Raw genomic sequence first — 19,699 nt, forward strand, 5'->3', positions numbered from 1 at the left:
AAAATTATTCTGCTTATGTTTTGTATAAATTATATAATATTTGCCATATATATATATATACATATATTTATAATACATATAACATATACATATATACATATAATTTATAATATATATAATACATTATTTAATAAACATAACATACATATTTACATAAATAGAAAAAATGCAATACATAAAATAAATAAATAAAAAATACAAGTGATTAAGTATACATTCTTTTTAGAAGGCTTGCAAGATATAAAATAATAATTTAAAAAAAATCATATGATTATATGATTATAATAATTCCATACTCAAAGAAACAAACCATTATTTTTCCCTTTTGAAACTCTCATGCCAACAGGATCATCAACAAATATACAAATGACTACATTTTATCTCACGTAAACTACAACATTTTACGACACATATTTCCGGCAACCGTACTTCCGTTGCGGTTGTTAGGAGAAAGCGTCTTCCTCATGGTTACCGCTACATTTAGCCAAACAGCTTCTGTTTATCCTGCGGAAATTATCTTTAATAGCATGTATATCTCTACAGATTTTACGTAAACGCGTCAGATATGTTGAGCGACGGTTGTACATTAAAATATTCTTAGTGAGGTGAGTTCTGTTATATTTAGACTGCAAACTGGCTACTGGCAAACAAGCACGCCAGCTAACGTAATATGTTATATAACGTTATGTGCATTCTGCTCGTTATTACATACAAATAAATGTGTGTAGTGTTTTCAACAGCATATATAAGTCGGTTTAGCTTAATTCTACGTAAACTGTTTGTTTGTTTTGCCTTGCGGCTGAAGACGGGAAAACAGTTCTCGAGTGACTCATTTGTAAAGCAAATGGTGTATATTTTGTGTCGGTTTTCTCAGAGATTACATACAGCCTAGCCAGCAAAAAGGTGTTGAAGTTCGTGTACTATACTATATAAAAGTATTATATGGTATTTAGCGATGGCATCTTCTTCTTGAGATCTAATATTTTCGTTAGGCTCTTCACAGTATTCCAGTATTAAAGTATTTATTTATTTATTTATTTTAGATTGTGGATCAATGAACTTCAGAAAATCTCAAAGGATGGGTGAGGATCTAGCAAGTGAAAGTGATCTGATGTCAATTATCAACGAGGTGGGGTACATCACTTTTATAAATTTATTTATTTTTTATAATAATAATATTTTACATGTATAGACATACAGTGACAAATTATATAACAATGTTCAGTATCTGAAGTTTGGCGAGTTTGAAGAGACTGCGATAGTGTTTGAAAAGGAAATCAAACGCAAAGGAAAACCTGCCCTCAAAAGTGCAGGACCGTCACGCCGAGACTCCAAAGCCATCGCCATTCACGTAAGAGTGTGTTCAGATGTCATTTATCCACAAACAGCATGAAATTCTGATGCGCAGTACATTTTAATAGATTAGCTTTCCTTATTATAAACATATTAACAAAAGTTTAACTCGTACCCCCGGTTTCACAGACAAGGCTTAAGATAGTCCTAGGTTAATATGCATGTTTGAGCTGTTTCAACTGAAAGGAACTTGCACTGACAGATCTTAAAATATGTCAGTGTTATTGTTTTGTCTCAAGATGCAACCAGTAATGTTTTTTTTTTTTCCTAGGGTATGTTTATAAAAGCTACTTAAATGCCCTAATTGAACTAAGGCCTACTCCTGACTTAAGCTAAGACTTGTCTGTGAAACCAGGCCTTAAATTTGGTCTATTCAATTACATAATCCTAACTTGTCAGAAGTTCCCCCTAATTTAAAACTTTTGCACTTTTTCATAAAATCTATCTATCTATCTATCTATCTATCTATCTATCTATCTATCTATCTATCTATCTATCTATCTATCTTATTTCAATATTTGTACGAAAAAAAAAGTCCCCAACATTGTTGTCATTACCTGTCAAGCATTTTACAAAACTTTCTTTTAATTCAAATAGAATAACAGCTTAAATATCAGAAGTAAAATGTTTACGTAATGACGAGAGAAAAGATGATTTTTATTTAATAGATAAACTTAATTCATTATTTAATAAAGTTTTTTCTCCCTTCCTATAGGATGATTTTCTCAGCTCATTTAATGATGGAGACTATAAGGTATTCTCTGAGCTGTGGGCTAAAAATATTCCTCCAGAGATTCGGGATTTTGATCCAGTGGCCCAGAAACTGGAATTCTACTTACAAATTCATTTTACAATATACCCTCTAAAATCACCTTTAGGAAGTCATGTAAGTGCATTTTATTGTTGGTAATGGAAATAAAATTACCTTTTTTAAAAAAAATAAATAAATGACTGTATACACATAAGGAACTATACAATGTATGTACTCTGTTTGACCAACAGATGTCCCCATAAAATCAGATATTCAATATTTAAATGACATTGTCTTGGCTTTGTCAAGATGCAAATAACTTTTTTGTTTAATGTAAAATTCCATTTGTGTAATGCAGGGTAAAGCAGAGTTTGACAACAGGATCACACATTTCAAACACTACCTGGAGACCAGAGGGGCGGCGCTGTGCCAGACCACTGAATTCCTGCCATTCTATGCCCTGCCATTTGTGCCCAATCCCACGGTGCATCCGTCCTTCCAAGAGCTTTTCCAGGTAGAAAAAAATAAATAAAAAAGAGCTTTTCTAGGTAGAAAAAAGAAAAAAATCTGCTTGTTTTAAAAACACTTGCTTTATGCAGAGAGAAGAAGAGGATTTAATGTGTTGTCTTTTTGTTTTTTTGTTTTTTACTTGATCATAGGATTCCTGGATGCCAGAGTTGAGAGAAAGGCTGGAGAAGTTCCTTTCAGTGACTCTGAAAGCTTCAAACATACCAAGGCTTTTAACTTTATATGTATCCTTTTTCCACAACAGTATAATTTTAAAACTATAATTTCCAAGCCTGTAAAAGTTATTTATTTGTATTTTTTTAATTATATGCATGTGTGTGTGTGTGTATATATATATATATATATATATATATATACATATACACTAGGTCCAGTGAGAAGTAAATGAAGTAGGTTTAATTAATCCTGGGTAATAATTAAATTTGTTGTGTCTTCAGAAGGTTTCTCAATGAAAATGTTTAACTTTTAATGACTCTGTGAACCTTATCGAATGTCACTTTTCTAATCTCATGGCGACTGCTTCTGTATGTGGCTTTTCTTTAAAAGACATCCATGTGTATTAAAGGGATAGTCACCCAAAAATGAAAATTCTGTAATCATTTACTCACCCTCAAGTTGTTCCAAACCTGTATAAATTTCTTTGTTATGCTGAAAACAAAGGAAGATATTTGGAAGAATGTCAGTAACCAAACAGATCTCGTCCCCCATTTACTACCATAGTATTTATTTTTGCTATGGGGGGCAATGATGACAGAGTAAATGAGTAAATGATGACAGAATTTTCATTTTTGGGTGAAATATCCCTTTAAAAAATAAAAGGAAAGAAAAAGCTATCAAGGCAGATACATAAAACCGAAGCGTTGTATATTGTGAGCAATTTAAAGACACATTTAGTGTTTTTTTGTTTTTTGTTGTTTGTTTAGGTCAATAAAACAGTAGTCTTAAAAGCATAAAAGTAGCCTATCTGATAATGGTAATGGTAATGGATAATGGTAAAACAAGGTAATGGAGATACAGCATAATTCAGCTGGTCACATGATTTTAACATGGCGGCCAACATGAGGGCACACCAATTTATAGAATAAATGTGTTCTGAACTACTTTTATGACTAATAGCCTTTATCTCACTTATAACGTACATATAGCAATAATGTACTAATAATAATTAGTTTTTTTTTTATTTAGTATATACACTGCCGTTTAAAAAAATTGTGGTCAGTATGAATAAAAAAAAAAATAATAATAATAATAATAATAATAATGCTTTATTTTTTCAGTGAATTGATCAAAAGTGACAGTAAACACATTTTTGCTTTTTTCTTTTCTTTTCTTTTCTTTTCTTTTCTTTTCTTTTCTTTTCTTTTTTTTTCAAATAAATGCTTTCTTTTCATCAAAGAATCCTGAAAAAAAAAGTATCACAATTTCCATAAAAATATTAAGCAGAACAAAATGCTGCTTGGTGAGCATAAGAGAGTTCTTTCAATAAAAAGATAAAAAAAAAAAAAAAAAAAAAAAAAGGATTAGTGGAATGTTCAAATTACTAAACCTAAGTACCATATTAAAAGCAATATTTGCATTATCACACATCATCGCTCTTAAATAGTTTTACCCGAAACCTAAAATAGCCGTGAGCATTGAATAAATAATTGTGTAAGAGCAGCTGAACCATGCACCTTTTGAATTTTTGATATCAACCAAAGCTACTTTAAAATAAACTCAGCGCATGTGTTGTCTATACCTCAGCTATTGATAGCTGAATCTCTGTCGTAATATAGGGAAGCCTGAGGATTATGATTGTATAATTATTAAACATTGTGTAAGTGTATTGTATATATTCATAAAATGTACGTTCTAGTTTTGCGTCAGAACAATGGGCCGTGGATTGTGAAAACAAGTCCTCTGAATGATGTGTTTGATGAGCAAACGGGGCTGTTCTTGAATGATGTAGATTGAGGGCTGGGAAAATTGCTGACATTAATCCATCAAAATGAAAAATGACTTGTTGGCATGACTCCTTAACACAAAGAAAACAGAACGATGGAGGAAAAGGCAACAAAGGTGAATTATTCTGAAGCAGTTCCTAGATTTTTACTGTAGTATTGTTGGTAGGGTCCAAAATGAGCAAAATTATAATATTTAATTAATTATTTAATTAAAATGTGTATAATTTTTTTCCCTAATAATGTGATTGTTTCTGTTTTTCTGTACATATGAAATTGCACCTGTGACTAGAACATTACAATTTTGTTTTACGTTTTACAATACTTTCTATTTAGTGTACAAGATATAAATGATATATTGATTTTTTTTTAAATAATGGTGAAAAAATCTTTATCTAGTAATCACAAATGACTCTCATAATTGATTGGTCACAAGGTGTGGGAAGCATGTAGAGGAAGTAGTTTTAATCCTGAATCTCCAGTCTGTTTGTAAATTATGATTGCACATTACTGTGGGAAATAATTACATTTGTTTTATAATAGAATATAACATAATATAATTATAATAATAAATAAAATATGTGTAATTTTCTCCATAATAATGCTATTAATTATCTGTTTTCCTTGCAAACTGCCACCATAAAAAAAAAAGTAAATTTTTTTGTACTAAATATTTTTGTGTTTGTGGCATAATGTGAGGAATCTGTTAATTTTGGACTGGTTGTAGGTAAAATGCACTGTCATACCCTGAAATTGTTAACTTCCTGTACTTATGTAACTCTTTGGTTTCATGCGTACACACCAACCCCTTATTTGACTTTGTGTGTTTTGTCATCCAGAAACGATTCAGCAAATGCAGCTCCATCTGACTGAGGCAGAAAGGAAGGCCACCATCTACATGAGGAGATTCGCCAAGCTGCAGGCTGACCATCACAACCTTATTGGTGTCACGGCCGAGCTGGTGGATTCACTGGAGGCCACAGTCCGTGGAAAGATGGCAAGCAAACATCTCAACAAATAAGTCCCCAAATTACGCCCACAATTCCAAAAATTCAGATAATTGCACATGACAAAGCTAAAACGCTCAAGGGACCGTTGTTAATGTTTTGCAGATCTCCCCAGAGTACCTGCAGGGCGTGTGTATGCGGCTCTTCAGCAGTCACATGAGACAGAGTGCTGCTCAGAGTGTAGACTTCACCAGACCTGGCACTGTGAGTCACTGGGTCCACTGTTTGTGTGCTTTTTCGAACCCTACATGGGAATACAACTTTTGTATGAATGCATTTGGCTCCCAAAATGTTGGATAAAAAGTTGCAATACTTTTCCAGATATTAGGCTTTGTCCACACTGCACCCAAATGCAATTTGTTTTTCAAGCAAATGATTCTCTTTGTTCAGTCAGTGTATTTTACTTAATTACTTAAATTCTCCCCAAATTTAAAATAAAGTTATAATAAATCATATTGTACCTAAAATAAGATAATTTTAGAACTATAATGACTTTTGCATATTGATGTCATATTCATGACATTTAAGCATATCTTTTATCTTACAAACTGTCATTAGCGTAATGCATGGAAATCTCTTTAATATATGCTAATTTTAAATAAAAATAAAATATTATTTTCCATATTATTAGAGGAATGAATCACCATTGGGAATAATGTGAATTACAAAACATTCTTAAAAATAAAATGTCTGGATGCATTAAAGTAATGATAATTTTTGTCGTTGTTGTTTTTACATTAATACGAATTGGACGGGACAAATAAAAATGCTTAATTGCCATGACAGTCATGTTACAAATGCAAAATAACATTTTGTTGAGAGCACAGAAACTGAAAAATTTCTGCTCAAAAATCTGCTCATGTCCATCATGACATATACATTCTGTAACTCACTCACTCACCACTGCGTTTCATATAAATTTACACAGAACTAGTTTTTTCATTCCATCGCGCTGCTTTTCCATCGCTTTTCTATGTAAACATGCACTAGAAAAATGTGTTTGGTCGTTGTGCCTCACTCATGTAATGATTAACAATGGCAAAAGTTTTAAGTTTCATTTTAAGTACAATATGATTTTTCATATCACAGTGTTCTAGAAGTTCAATTTTTAAAAAACATGTGTCTAGACCTTTCATTATTTTTCCTTTCACTTCCCTGTGTCTTACATTTTTAAACAAAAAACATTCTGTGGTCACATTTACCGCAGTTTGGTGAATTTTTGCAGGCGAAATCCAGTCATTTCAGTAGGAATCCATGCAAAAGATTTCCACATAACAGACATTCCGCTATTGTACTCAGACAGTGTAATTAATAATTGGTATATATTACTTAATGACTTAAATTCACCCCAAAATCAAAATAAAGATATACTCAATAATATTGTACCTAAAATAAGCTTATTTTAAAACTATTATGACTTTTTCATTTTGACATTATATTTGAAACAAATAAGCACATTTACTTACAAATTGTCATTACTGTAATGCATAGAAATCTAATTCTCGTTACCGTAATGTGAATGAAAAAACAAAATTACAGTTATAGATTGTGGTAGTATTTGTCACTTTATTCAATGCTCTTTTAAATAAAAATAAATAAATAAATAAAAACATTATTTTTCATGTTATTACAGTAATGAATTACCATTAAGAATAATATTAGGCCTAATTCATTCGTTTTGTGTGAGCTTTACTTCATACTGTAAAAAATTGACATTGAACCCTTTTAGCCTGCGATATTTCACCGAAATTTTGCTAATGTGACTGCACCTTTAGAGATACACTAATTGGAGCTTTTTTAATGTATTGCTTTTATGATATAGTCTGTTTTTTCAATTTCTATCATGGTTTATTAACTTAAGTGTTAGTTGCTTAATGGTTTAGCAACTGAAGTGTTACATAACATATGTAATGAGTATTTGTAATAGATAAACAACCCAACATTTTTCACATTCATAGCCTCTATAGAATCGCATAGTGGGTGGACAATCTGACATTCCCTAAAATGTTTTTTTTTTTTTTTTTTACTTGGGTGTGTCCTCAATCATATCTTCCTCTGTGTTTGTGTGTGTCTGATCATCTGTTCATGAAGGGATATTACTCTATGAGCCCTTATGATGATGGATATGTAAGTTGCTGAATGTTTCATTGTCTTACCTCCTGGTCTTGCCTGCATAACCATCAGCCCTGCCTGTCTTCTTCCTCCTTCGCATTTCGTTCCAAAGCCTAGTTCCCCAGTTCCCATTAGATCACCCTAGTGTCATGGGACGTACGTTCTTGTTCAGTCTAAGAATGATCCACTTTGTCCAACTGACACGTACATTGTTGCTCAACCCCAAAGGAAGCACATAATACTGATTGCTTTGAAGACTGCTTAGTATTTGTTTCACTTATTTGTCTCCAGTTCCCCAGAGTGGACAGTATAAATCCCAAACTGTTACAAAAAGGACAAAAATTGGTTATATTGCAGGTGAAAATGAAAAATATTTCCTTTTCCCTTTTGATATAATCTGCGACTTCCTGGCATCAGATAAATAAATCACACGCCTTCCTACATTTACACGTCAACAGTGACATTTTTTTGGTACAGAAACTTGAGTCGGCAGATTACAGTGAAGAAGGAAGGAGGAAACACTCTGAAAAAAATAAATACACCATAAAATAATAAATAAAAAAATGAATAATTTGCCAAAGATTAATCAAAATGAAACCTAATTAAACATTGTCTGAAAACAAGTCTTAAAAAAGTCTTAGATATTTTTCAAGAACAATAAGACAACAAGTAAGGGATAATGTACATCCAGCCGGTTGTTATCTCAGATTAAACCCCACCAGGGTGATCAGGACTCTGACGCGAAGCAGAGGGGTCTTGTATCAGCCTGAAGGGGTTTATTCTGAGATAACAACCGGATGGATGTACATTATCCCGCTTATTTCACGGCTACTTGCCACATAAGTAAATAATTAGACACGATATATTGATCTGAGTTGATCTGAGTCCACTTCCGCTGGAGAGAGCAGTTGTTCGCACGGCAAGTTCAAACTAGACAGAAACACATTTAAGAGATACGGTACAGTTATTCAGCATATTACACGGCAATTCGCCACATAAATAATTATGGGGATAAGATATTGATCTGAGATTAAACTGATTTAAAATCGTACCTGTTTGTTTTCTTAATCCATTACAGTGAACAGCTGCATTTGTATGAAATGAGAGAGCTAGTCCGCGATACCGGATGACATAATTAAATAACTTCACAAAATTTGACTGCTTTTTAATATTTTATTTGCTCACCAATGGCAAAACCCATTCCTAACAACCATATAGCGCTGCAGACTTCAGTAACCCGGATGAGCCTGTGTTAACTGCTTACAGTGGTTGTTATCGGGGAATAACATACCCCTGGATGGCCCCATTGACCAATCAGAATCAAGTATTCCACAGAGCCGTGTAATAATACTTAATAAATCACAACTTTTTGAGGGTCCAAAAAAACTTAAAGGGTTAGTTCACCCAAAAATGAAAATTCTGTCATTAATTACTCACCCACATGTCATTCCACACACGTAAGACCTCCGTTCATCTTTGGAACATAACGTAAGATATTTTTGATAAAATCCGATGCTTCATGAGGCCTGCATTGCCAGCAAGACAAGTGACACTTTCAATGCCCAGAAATCTACTAAAGACGTATTTAAAACAGTTCATGTGACTACAGTGGTTCAAACTTAATATTATGAAGCGACGAGAATACTTTTTGTGCGCCAAAAAAAAACAAAATAACGACTTTATGACAATATCTAGTGATAGGTGATTTGTCTTGCTGGCAATGCAGGCCTCACTGAGCCATCTGATTTTATGAAAAATATATGAATATGTGTTCCGAAGATGAAAGGAGGTCTTACAGGTGTGTAATGACATGTAACAACATTAGTTTTGGGTGTACTAACCCTTGAAAGAAAAGTTTGTGATTCTTATAGTGACACAAAATGCCTGGTGCGTGGCAATGATCAAATATTATGCAACATTTCAACATTGATAATAATCAATGTTTCTTGAGCAGCAAATCAGCATATTAGAATGATTTCTAAAAGATCATGTGACACTGAAGGCTGGAGTAATGATGCTGAAATTTCCTGTTTTATCACAGGAATAAATTACATTTTAGACTCAAATAGAAAACAGTTATTTGAAATTGTAATAATATTTCACAATATCACTGATTGTACTGTATTTTTATCAAATAAATGCCACCTTGTGAGCATAAGAGACTTTTTTTCAACCAGGATACACCCATTATGTGCAAACCCTCATAATTGTTAAGTCCACTTACACAGACGGTCTGCAAATATCCTAAGCAAACACTTGAAATTTGACAAACTTGAGAATGCTCACATAACTCAGGCTATCTGGATTGTTCTCCTCAAACCAGTTTGAGCTCAACCTTGCATGAACAGCCCTTCAGAGAAGGATGTTTACATTTGACAGGAAAATATGGCTTTATGTACCTGTATACAGCAAAACAAACTAATATAAGCAATCCTCATACCCCAAATAATGCCGATCGAATTACTTAAACCTGTGCTTACTTGATCTGCCTTCTCTTGGGTTTCAGTGTATCCCTCCCACATGGGAAAGTCTCTAATTGCATCCTTGAGATTCCAGAATTTGCTGTGCTCGTTGGCTCTGTTAGAAATTAGATCTTGCAGGTGCAGCGCTATAATGATCTTGGGGAATTCCTCCCACTAACCCTCCCTCCTCGAACCCTCCAGCTTTGCGGACAGGTCATTTATGTGTTTCAGGTCATTCATTGCATGTAAATGTACGCGTCAACCCCCCCGTACTGCATGCAGTCCAATTGTTGTTAAACGCATGCTAGTTTATTATTTAATACCCACATTGAGCTAGTCTCTCATAGAATAACCAGTGAACAGTTCACTAACATATACAGAGGCATTTTATTTTTGTTTGCAAGCCAATGTATCAACAGATTCCAAATGACTTTTTTTTTTTCATTTAGGCATCCTCAATGCTGCGGGCGTCGGTTGCACCTCAGTAAGTTGTTGTTGTTGTTTTTTGTGTTTGTTTGTTTGTTTTTACTTTGAGATTGAAAAAAAAAAAAAAAAAGATTGGTAGAAAGTCTTGTTTCGGCAGTAATAGAGGGTATATCTACTAAACATTTGACAACTTGAAGTAGACCAGGGGTTTTCACACTTTTTATTAATGCCAGGAGCCCCTAAATATGGTGATCCATTTGTTTGGCCCCCCTTTTTAAAATATGAAGGCAGTTATGACCCATATACATTGTTTGAGAAATATGTGGAATATAAAACCGATTATATTTTGTTCCTAGAATTGTCATATTATATTATTGTATTATATATGAATATATTTTATTATAGTTTTATTGTATTATAAATATTTAATATTATTTTATTATATGTAAAATATTTAGCTGTCAATAAAATAACTGCATTTTAGACAGTCTTTACAGCAGTGTTAATTTCGTTGATGGATAATTTGTATCATAATTTTCGTCAACATTTTTTCACAGACGAAAACAAGGCGATGACTAAATAAAAATGAGTTTTGAATGACTAAAACTATGACTCAAATCTACTCTAATTTTCGTCAGCAAATAAAAACGAGACAAAAATGATAGAGAGGGACGATTTGGGAAGATATCCAGTCAGGACTGCTGTCCTGTGTGGAAGATGCACACATTTGAAGTGTAACGTGCTGAAGCTTTTCCGTGCTAACCGCTGGAAAAGCGGCGCTGTTGAGCACTCTACAGGCTCGTCCAGCAGCTCTTCAGAATAAATAGCGCATATTTATGCCAAGCGATTGCTGATAAGCTAATTTTGGTGAATTATGACAATGTTTACTACACAATGTTTATATGGTAGTATGTTTTAGACTGTTGTAAAAATGCATATTTTAACTCCCTCATCTGAACTTAAATGAGCACCCTGCTACTGCTACAGTGCAGACTGCAGACATTTCAGAATAAGAGTTTGGTTTATAATTATTATTTTTTCCTGGTCATTATTGTTATTTTGTTTACACAATAAACTGTATTTAATTTAATTTCTGTTTAATTCATAGTAAACTACTGTATCTTGTCACAGGAAGGAAAGACTAAGAACATTATTTGAAACATTATTCAATATATTTTACTGGTATAAGGGTTATTATAGTTAACTAAACCTAAAACCATAAAAACTCTTCATTACTTGAAATAAACATTAACTGAAATAAAATAAATATATATAAAAATGTAAACTTAATTTATTTCATCTAGTTCCCAACTTTAACTTAACCTGATGTACTAAAATAACTAAAACAGAAATAAAAAACTATAGACATTTAAAAGCAAAAACTAAAAGACAAACACACAACAAATTGCTAAAACTTTTAACTAAAATTACAACGAAAGCAGAAATACTAAAAATCTAATCTAATCAAAATTTTAAACAAAAACTATAATAGTACCTCAATGATAAGTGTGTCAGTCCCTGACAAGTACTGAATTGAGCTCTCTTTCGTGTGTTTTTGCACTTGAACGGTCAAAAACCGTCCACTTTGGCGAGTAAAGTACAGTTGGTTGTCTTAAGTAAACATAAATATCAGATGTATATCAGTGTATTGGATCTGTGTATTGTTAGATAAATGCTTAATGCATTACAATTTAACTAAATTAGATTTTATCTAAAGGCCCCGGAATACTTTAAACGAAGTTCTTTTTCGTTCTTCGTTTAGGGGTAAAACGATGTTCGAAATGCGTGACCAGCGGTATATACTGTAAACAGACATCTGACGCCGCCCACACTGCTGTGATCGACTTTTAGATGAATATGTAAAATATGTGCCGTGCACTTTCTTCTCAGTAACAAAATAAACACACAAAAAAAAATGAGAAAACAGCAAGCATTTATTATAGAAAGCATAAGAAAAGCTTCCGATCATAACAACATGAGTATGTTAGCACGAGCTCTGCAAATTAGCACTCCAGTCACCTCATGACTTCATATCACTTTATTCAATAGATTGCTTAAAATCAAGCAGCTTTACAGTATTAAACATGGAAAACAGTGTTAGTGCCTCATTTTTTTACAAACACAACTTCATTTTGTACTATAAAACGGCTATCCAGTGTGTTCATGTTTTCACCCATGGAGATCTTACCTCGACGAACTCAAACACACGAAATGAGTCAAAGACGTGTCCCACGCGAGTGAAGGCAGAGCCTCAGCGCACACCTCCTATTATGTTATCGTCACTGACCAATGGTAGTACGAAGGTGTTTTGCAGCTGGAGCGAACTTTTCCTTTGGAAGTTTCGAATTTCCAAAAAAAACAAACTTCGTTTTGGCCTGATTTTGTTCGAAATGACGTCACATCAGTTTGTTCTTCGATTTCGTTTGAAGTATACCGGGGCCTTAATCGTTGGCTAAATCTACTGTAGATTTAGTCGACTAAAATCTTATGATATTTAGTTGACTAAAACTAGACTAAAACTAAAACAATTTCCAATGACTAAAATATGACTAAAACTAAATGGCATTTTAGTCAAAAGACTATGACTAAAACTAAATCAAAATTTGCTGTCAAAATTAACACTGCTTTACAGACACTCACACAAAATAATTTCTTAAGTGGCTTGATAACTTTGGCATTTTGTACTTGCCAAGTCAGATCATTAAAAAGTAATTCTGTAAATGCAACCAAACCAGTCCTTGGAAACATTATCTTTAAGATACATTCTTTCCAACAATAATCAAATTCCCATCAGTAACCTGAAGAACAAGGTCTCATGTGCCGATTTATCATATTTTTATTTCCTGTTCTCAGGAGGCCCAAAGACGTGCCTTTGCTGCCTTCGCTTGACTACGAAAAACTAAAGAAAGACCTAGTGAATGGATCAGATCGACTGAAGGCTTTGCTGCTTCAAGCTTTGCGCTGGGTAACTCAGAATTTCTGTTAGTAAACAAAAAAACATCAGCACACTTGGCAGGACTACAGCATCGACCCTGATATATCATATATATATATAAATATATATATATGTATATATATATATATATATATATATATATATATATATATATATATATATATATATATATATATATATATATATATATATATATATATATATATATATATATATATATATATATATATATATATATATATAGTTTCTGCCACAATATCAGAATTACTACAGTTAGATGTGTTTTCTAAGTCAGTTAGTCAAGAGTCTGTTAGTATTGCTTAAACATGACAAAATAGGTTAAAAAACAAGGAACCCAAGAAAATAATAGAAACTTCGAAGTGGGATCTTTTTGACAACCACTGAAAATACCTGAGCAACTGCATAGAAACATGATAAGAAGCACTACAGCATGTACGTGGCCAAAATGCAAGTGTGAATCCTTTAAACTGAAGCCATAGTTCAGTTTTGTAAAGAATATTATATGTTTTATCTCCGTCTTTGAAGTATTTTCTGTCCTTTAAATACACATTGAGGTGCACAAATTGATTTTCATATTCACATTCCAATTTTCTTGTGATTTTCATTGGTCGGCAGAGATTGACTCGATCTCTTCATGGTGAGCAAAGAGACACGGTTCTACAGGCCTTCATCAGCAATGATCTTCTGGAGCGATACAGTACCAAACAGGTCCATTTCAAACTCCTTGTCGTGTTTATGCTAACAACCTTTTTTGTGTATTATATGGAATTGTATGGAAAACTGCATGCAGAATAATTTTACAATATTAAGATAATATTTAAAATGGCTTTATAGTTAACATCATTTATCAGGGCACTGATATCATGTATTTAGCTAATTTCACAAATTGTTTCCAACACTTTAACTGTCATATGCTGCCTCTCTCTTTCTGTTATGTTACTATAATTAAACATAGAGTTCCACAGAAAAACATTTTTAGCCCATTCTCTATATGGTCTTTTATATCATTCCAATGTATTCAAATTGCATTTTGATTGATTTTGATAAGTTTTTGTTTTTGAGTTCGCAATGAGGACGCTGACAGTTAAAACATTCAAAATAATTAAAACATAATTTGTGCTGTCCATGACCTACTTCTCTTCTAAAATGTGTCATCTCATTTAAGATGAATCTGAAAGTGGATGATCAGGTTTCAGCAGTTTACGTGAAATCTTGACTCATCTCTTCCAATTATTGTCCTCAAGTTCCTTGGGGCAATCTAGTCACCACTTCTTTCAGTTTTTGTGCTAGCTGAAAGATAATAATCTCATGTTACTAAAATCCAGAATGAATTAAATAGTCCTTTGCAAGCAACATACTGTACCAAGAGTCACTTTTCTGCCTAACCGGTCTTGTGTACTTTACAGAAAACTGTTCTTTATCTAATAAAATCCAAAAATGAGATTGTCAGACAGTATATGGCACGACTCATCAATGCCTTTGCGTCATTGTGTGATGGTAAGTGAAAATTATTATTTTTTTCTTTTTGTTCCTTAAAGCAGTTTGTGTGACAGACTGTAAACAAACTAGGACCCCCCCAATCATAAACACACATCCCTCCATCACTTTACGTGGTGCTATAATATGCAAAGTGTTTATGTAACTCCAGAATTGTATGGGCCAGAGTCAAAAATCTGGCCCTGAATCAATTGAGCATGTGGATTTTTATTTCCCCCTTTTTTTTTCTTTTTTTTTTTTTTGCCTTTTGATATTTTTTGAAAAACTTTTTCGACCTTAAAAGTGTAACTTTGCCAATTCTGCAATTCTGCAATTCTGCATGTGTGTTGAGGTTTTCCTACCTATTTGGCAAAAGGGAAGACAACAGCCTTTTTTCTGTTTTCTCTAGTCAGGTAGCACAAATTATTATTATTATTATTTTTTTTGCGAATGGTGAATTACCCCTTGAATGTATGTTCACATTTCCTGTTGTTTGGTCATATTTCCGACTTTAAATTAAGTCATTTAAATAGGAATCCACGTGATTGGGAATTTTGCGTGAGGAAGATAGAATCGGTCAAACAATGTGTCACACAGATTCGTTGCATTTATCGCTACACTACATTCTTTGCTACACTACATTCTTTGCTACACTACATTCTTTGCTTTGATGAATATCACTATTGTCAGTAGAAAATTGGTCTTTTTTTCCCACCAAATTTCCCCACCAGTATGTTTTTTTGGCTATGGAAATTAAAATTTAATTCATTTCTGGTTCTCAATTCTCAATTTTTTTTGTACAAAACTTTTACAGTGGTAATTGTATAAATTGTCTATACATTGTGTTTACTTATGCACATTTGCACACCCAGGGCGCATGTACCTCTCTCAGATACCCTCTTTACTGAGGTTTCTGCTTGACTGTCTGAAGACTGAGGAGAAAGAGTCTGTAACTCGAGAAAACGTACTTGCGGCGCTGCAGAAACTCAGCCTCAGGTATGCCATTTATTAATAAATGGTAAAAAAAACATGCACACTATAATAATATGTTTTCAGTTGTTTTTCACTTTTAAAAAGTTTAAAGTGCAAAGTTTAAAATTACTTCAAAATGCAAAATCAAAAAGCAAAATAAATTTCCAACGTTTTTAAAATTAAAAACATTTTTTTTTTTTTTTTTAACAAACTAGCAAGTAGTTTCATGGCTGTGATGTAAACTAAATTTGAAAAATTGTTTCCACCACAAAACAAGTAATTAATAAATTAATTAAAAAGTTAATTGTGACTTTTTATCTCACAGTTTTGACTTTTTTCTTGCAGTTGCGAGTTCATATCTCACAATTCTGAGAAAAATTTGCAGAATTGCATTAAAAAGTGAGATTGTAAACTCGCAATTACAAGAAAAAAGTCAGAACTGCATTAAAAATTGAGATTATAAACTTGCAATAACTTTTTCGTTTTGTGCTTCAAAAAATGTACCAAGCACAATGTTCTCTCACCATTCCTGATTTCTAACAGCGTCTTGCAGCTATCAGAGCAGAAACGAAAGTTGATGCTCTCCATATGTGTTTCCGTCGTCTCCGGGCGTGTTCATATGTAAATTGCGTGAGTTTATTTTGTCCACTAGATCGAAACATCTGAAAAAAGCCATACATTTACCCACCCATAGACCCTCCCCTCGAAAAAATCAGGACAGAAGTGATTGACAGTGTACAAAAGAGATTAGATTAAAATACCAGGTGGAAACGGGTATGTTTCTCCCTCGTCCACTTATGATCTGATTGACCAAAATGCATCTTGATACTAGCAGGTTGAAACAGGGCCATAAAGTCATAATTACAAGATATGAACTCGCAATTGCAAGTTATAAAGTCCAAATCGCGATATATAAACTTGTAATTCTGAGAAAAAAAGTATTGCGAGATATGAACACGAAATTCTGACGTGTGAGATATAAACTTGCAAGAAAAAAGGCGGAATTGTCAGATAAATCTGCAGTTTCCTATTTTTTATTCCGTGGCGAACACAAGCTTCCGTACTAAACACCCAATGGATATTTAAAAAAATTATGAAATATTTCCCATCATGGTTTCAATAGGAAATACTTCAAGCGATATCATGAGGTCTTTAAAAATATGTTATTATTTATTATATATTATATTAAAAGGCAAAACAACTGCTCAGTGTTTGTATATTTTGTGCTGTGAGCAGGCGAGCACAGCAGTCTGCTATGATCAGAGATGGTCTGATTGGCTGGTTGGTCAAAGAGCTCCACGACTCCGACTGTCTATCTGACTACACACTTGAATACGCCATCTCCCTCCTCATGAACCTCTGTCTGCGCACTCAAGGTAACACAATGATTTTTTTAATCAATGACCATAAAAAAGAAATAAAGATGCATTGTATTGTGTATTCATCCTTTGTTTAGTTTGTTTACACTTTCATTTGCATTGCTTATAGTACTATTTACTTTAGCAAGTCAATGTTTACTTTTTTATGTCTCTCACGTTTCAGGAAAGAAAAAATGCGCAGAGGAGGCCAAACACGCCCTGAAAGTGCTGACGGAGCTCTTGGGACATGAGAACCATGAGGTAAATTGGTAATTGCTCAACCGCTATCCACAAACAAGGTGTGTCATTTAAATTTGTTCTCCCCTCACTGCTTTCATGATTAGTGAACTTGAAGGCGTAAATTAGCTTAGTCCTTTTTACGTCAGCCAGTTCTCAGATAAGAGGGCTTTTGTCAGCTTTGGATTAAAAAGTTTGTCTTGCAAGTGTACCATGAACGTTTCACTCCCTTTTTGAAACTTTTGAAATGGAGAATCAAGTCTACACTTTATATTATATTCATTAATGAATTTGCTCACCAGCCTCAAAAATTCTTTTAAAAGTTGCTGTTAAACAATATTAAACTATGTAAATTGGCAAATAAATAAATAAATAAAAATGTTACAATAAAAAAAATATATATTGTATTTCTAGTTGATTCAACATTAGCTGTGGTCAAAAATACTCTATATAATATATATTCTATACTATTTTCCCCACATTTTTGACTAATTGTGTAATAAATACAGTAGAATAATAGAATATTGAAAGACATAATAATAAAAGTCTTTGATTTTCCTTCAATATCCAGTCCAGTTCACCTATTTAAAAGGCACAATTTTTAAGTAAAGTCATAGGGCCAGATTTACTAACAGCTTGCGCCAACGCAAACCTATGTAAGCTTGTTTCTGCTACTGAATAAAAATTTAAAAAGGTAATTGCAACTTTTTATCTTACTATTCTGACTTTTTTTTCTTGCAATTGCTAGTTTACATATCACAATTCTGACTTTTTTTCTCAGAATTGCGTGATATAGAGTCGCACTTGCAAATTATAAAGTTTTATTGCAAGTTCTGACTTTTTTCTTGCAATTGTGAGTTTATATCTCACAATTCTGACTTTATAATTCGTAATTTTTTTCTTTATAAACTTTATAACAGGCAATTGTGAGTTATAAAGTCAGAATTGTGAGATATAAACTCAAACAATTCTGGGGAAAAAGTCAGTCTTTTTTTCCCCTCAGAAATGGACTTCATAACTCACAATTGCGAGTGTAAATCTCACAGTTCTGAGAAAAGAAGTCAGAATTGTGAGATGTAAACTCACAATTGCAAGAAAAAAGTTTATATTTCGCAATTCTGACTTTATTTCTCGCAATTACGAGTTTCTATCATGCAATTCTAACTTTATAACTCGCAATTGAGACTATATTACTCAGTTGTGAGAAAAAAGTCAGAATTGTGAGATAAGAAGTCACCATTACCTTTCTTTTTTATTCTGTGGCAGAAACAAGCTTCCATGCAAACCCACTTTGCCATTAGAAAACTACCATCAGATTTACTAAAGACATGCAGTGAAAAAGTAGTGCTGAATAGGTGTTATTTTTGCAGCTGACCTTATTGCATATGCTTTTGTATGAGTTTCCCTTTCAGACGCAAGATTTATGAGATGAGAGTATTTAAATAAATCAAGCAAGGTGATTTACTAAGGTTTGCACTAGTCAAATTACTGGTGCCATTATTTATCACCCAAAAAAGCATGTCTTAAACCAGAAGCTAATTTGTACTGCTCTTTGTAGATTGTGTTGGTCATTATGGAAATGATCCGGCTACTTCTGTGGTCGTTAATTTGTGCATCGTCAGTAGATCACATGCAGAACTTTCCACTCCTATCAGCCATCAGTTTAGTAAATCTGGCCCGTAGTGTACGATACAGATTGCTTTGAAGCAGTTTCACAGTAATAAACAGGAAAATGAGTAAATGTTGCAAAATTCCTCAGTCATGTTGTACAGAAGACAGTAGTGTCATTCATTCAGCTCATTTTAGTTCAGTGTTGATCCAGTTAAGTTGAATAACTGTTTAAATGTTGCAAAGTTCATTAATTATGATGCAGTGTCATTTCAAGCTTTTAAGATTTTTTAGAGCAAAATGTTTTTGAGATGTGTCTCCATTCATTTTGTAATGTATGAATGCATCAGAGATGCTGAAGTTTCAAATGTTCATTGCATGTTTGTGTTCATGTGTGTGAATATAGATTCGGTACTATGTGAATGGAGCTTTATACAGCATCCTGTCCATGCCAGTGATACGAGAGGAAGCAAAACAGATGGTATGTGTTTA

At 33.1% G+C, this 19,699-nt stretch overlaps 1 protein-coding gene across 3 annotated transcripts in view; it reads left to right on the forward strand.

Moving 5' to 3' along the window:
* The first annotated feature begins 413 nt into the window (after nt 1–413).
* The window catches only part of LOC125254714 (lisH domain-containing protein ARMC9), a 41,584-nt gene continuing 22,298 nt past the window's right edge, over nt 414–19,699 (forward strand). For 2 of the 3 annotated variants that reach the window (XM_048169475.1, XM_048169493.1), the window contains exons 1-18: nt 414–605; nt 1,044–1,129; nt 1,226–1,351; nt 2,069–2,239; nt 2,463–2,618; nt 2,764–2,856; nt 4,666–4,690; nt 5,412–5,569; nt 5,685–5,783; nt 7,671–7,706; nt 10,603–10,637; nt 13,433–13,544; nt 14,172–14,264; nt 14,963–15,053; nt 15,905–16,028; nt 17,241–17,380; nt 17,547–17,623; nt 19,614–19,688. In XM_048169475.1, the coding sequence (XP_048025432.1) occupies nt 1,055–1,129; nt 1,226–1,351; nt 2,069–2,239; nt 2,463–2,618; nt 2,764–2,856; nt 4,666–4,690; nt 5,412–5,569; nt 5,685–5,783; nt 7,671–7,706; nt 10,603–10,637; nt 13,433–13,544; nt 14,172–14,264; nt 14,963–15,053; nt 15,905–16,028; nt 17,241–17,380; nt 17,547–17,623; nt 19,614–19,688 (1,686 nt within the window). In that variant the 5' untranslated portion in view covers nt 414–605; nt 1,044–1,054. The remainder of the gene's footprint in view (nt 606–1,043; nt 1,130–1,225; nt 1,352–2,068; nt 2,240–2,462; nt 2,619–2,763; nt 2,857–4,665; nt 4,691–5,411; nt 5,570–5,684; nt 5,784–7,670; nt 7,707–10,602; nt 10,638–13,432; nt 13,545–14,171; nt 14,265–14,962; nt 15,054–15,904; nt 16,029–17,240; nt 17,381–17,546; nt 17,624–19,613; nt 19,689–19,699) is intronic. The other variant, XM_048169485.1, reaches the window with a different exon arrangement.

Source organism: Megalobrama amblycephala, linkage group LG2 (genome assembly GCF_018812025.1).
Source record: "Megalobrama amblycephala isolate DHTTF-2021 linkage group LG2, ASM1881202v1, whole genome shotgun sequence".
In the NCBI taxonomy this organism is placed as follows: Eukaryota; Metazoa; Chordata; class Actinopteri; order Cypriniformes; family Xenocyprididae; genus Megalobrama; species Megalobrama amblycephala.